A 1,452-nucleotide genomic window follows, 5' to 3' on the forward strand; every position below is an offset into this window, starting at 1 on the left:
AGCGAAATCGAGTTGGACCCTCCCTACTACGATCCTTGGAACGAAACCGGTTTCAAAGTTCTGAGGAAACGAATGAATGCCACCGGCGGACTGATACTGGCCAAGTTGGCTATATACTTCAACAAAACTTTCGACAAGGCTTCCTTCATGGAGAGTGCCAGAGCGTTCGTGAAGAAATATCCTGTTGACGGTTTCAATTTGGGCATCCTCCCATATGATCTCAGTGAGTACCAACTTCTGAAGGAACTTGTCGCGGCCATTAAAGAGCTCAACCTACGGGCATGTTTATGGTGGGTCAACAAATACCTCGGAGCACGGGAATCCTGTTGTGATCACTGGCTCCAGCAGCTGCTTCGTCATGTTAGGTTCATAACATCTCATTGGCAGGAAATCAAACGAACCGGCCTAGGGAAGATAGTCGATAGTGCCAGTGTTAGCCTGTGGCCAAGTGACAACAAAGAATCCATAGAAAACTTCAATACGGACCGTTTCGCCGAAGATACGATCAAAGATGTCGTGAAAGCAGGTGTAGATCTCAATAAGCTGATCCTTTCTGTAAGTGTAGTACACCAAGTGTGCACGACTACAACAGTCTTCAGTACTTCGCTGCTTTTCCTGCGATAGAAGGTTTTCTTCAGAGTCACCTTCTGCATTGATGGCGCGTTCGCTGAGACCGACTTCATATATATTATTTGGCATGGAATCCAGCGTTGCTTTTCAGATACCACTACTCGCTAGTCCGAACTACGATAGCTCGTACCTGGGATACTCGAATGCAATCTACGACTTTGGTGCGGACCCTAGGGGAAACGGATCATTTTTCCTCGCGGAGGGGGAGGCCTACTATTTCTTTTCACAAACTCGTGCAATCGAGAAAGTTGCCCTGGCCAAGAAGTACGGACTGCACGGCATTGGACTAGACGGCAGCGACTCTATGATGATGGACGATCTGTACCCCTGGGACGCAAACTCCCTGTTTCATGCCATTGCTTCAACAGTATAGTTGAAACTCAACTCGCGGACGATCCCTCACCGAGTAGTACTCAGCTATTCCTGAATGATGCCTCTAAAGCTGAGTCCTTATCACATTTTACTTCAATGTCCAGTGGCAGGGTGTGTCTATGATCTTGGATGCATAATACGTGATGCAATAACAGCTACTGATGGTCATTGATCATTTCTCTTTTCGCCTTTTTCATATCGAACTACCGCCAGCCGCACAACACTCCGGCCCATTATATCACTTGTTTCGGAAGAAAGTTTCACTTCCCGCGAGAAATGTACTTGGGTTGGAAAGTTAAGAAAGCGTCGGGATACAGTTTCTCAGAAACTGTTGCAGCGCTGCTGTTTCATTAACCGGTATATTCAATTCACCAGCTTCGGTGATCGGCCTGATTTTCGGACCATTCGTGCTCGGAATGTCTAAGATTTGAACCCAAAGTGCTTCAATGA

At 46.8% G+C, this 1,452-nt stretch overlaps 2 protein-coding genes across 2 annotated transcripts; both read left to right on the forward strand.

Moving 5' to 3' along the window:
- Positions 1 to 147: 147 nt before the first annotated feature.
- On the forward strand, positions 148 to 555 carry Pmar_PMAR027084 (hypothetical protein; the record flags this gene model as incomplete). Its single annotated transcript, XM_002783083.1, has 2 exons — positions 148 to 290; positions 366 to 555. Coding segments are annotated over 2 exons (333 nt in total), but the record flags the coding sequence as incomplete, so codon positions are not given.
- Positions 556 to 721: 166 nt separating this feature from the next.
- On the forward strand, positions 722 to 951 carry Pmar_PMAR027085 (hypothetical protein; the record flags this gene model as incomplete). The annotated part of the gene is made up of 1 exon (XM_002783084.1): positions 722 to 951. A coding segment is annotated over one exon (230 nt), but the record flags the coding sequence as incomplete, so codon positions are not given.
- Between the last annotated feature and the right edge of the window lie 501 nt (positions 952 to 1,452).

Source organism: Perkinsus marinus (genome assembly GCF_000006405.1).
Source record: "Perkinsus marinus ATCC 50983 genomic scaffold scf_1104296937186, whole genome shotgun sequence".
NCBI lineage: Eukaryota > Perkinsozoa > Perkinsida > Perkinsidae > Perkinsus > Perkinsus marinus.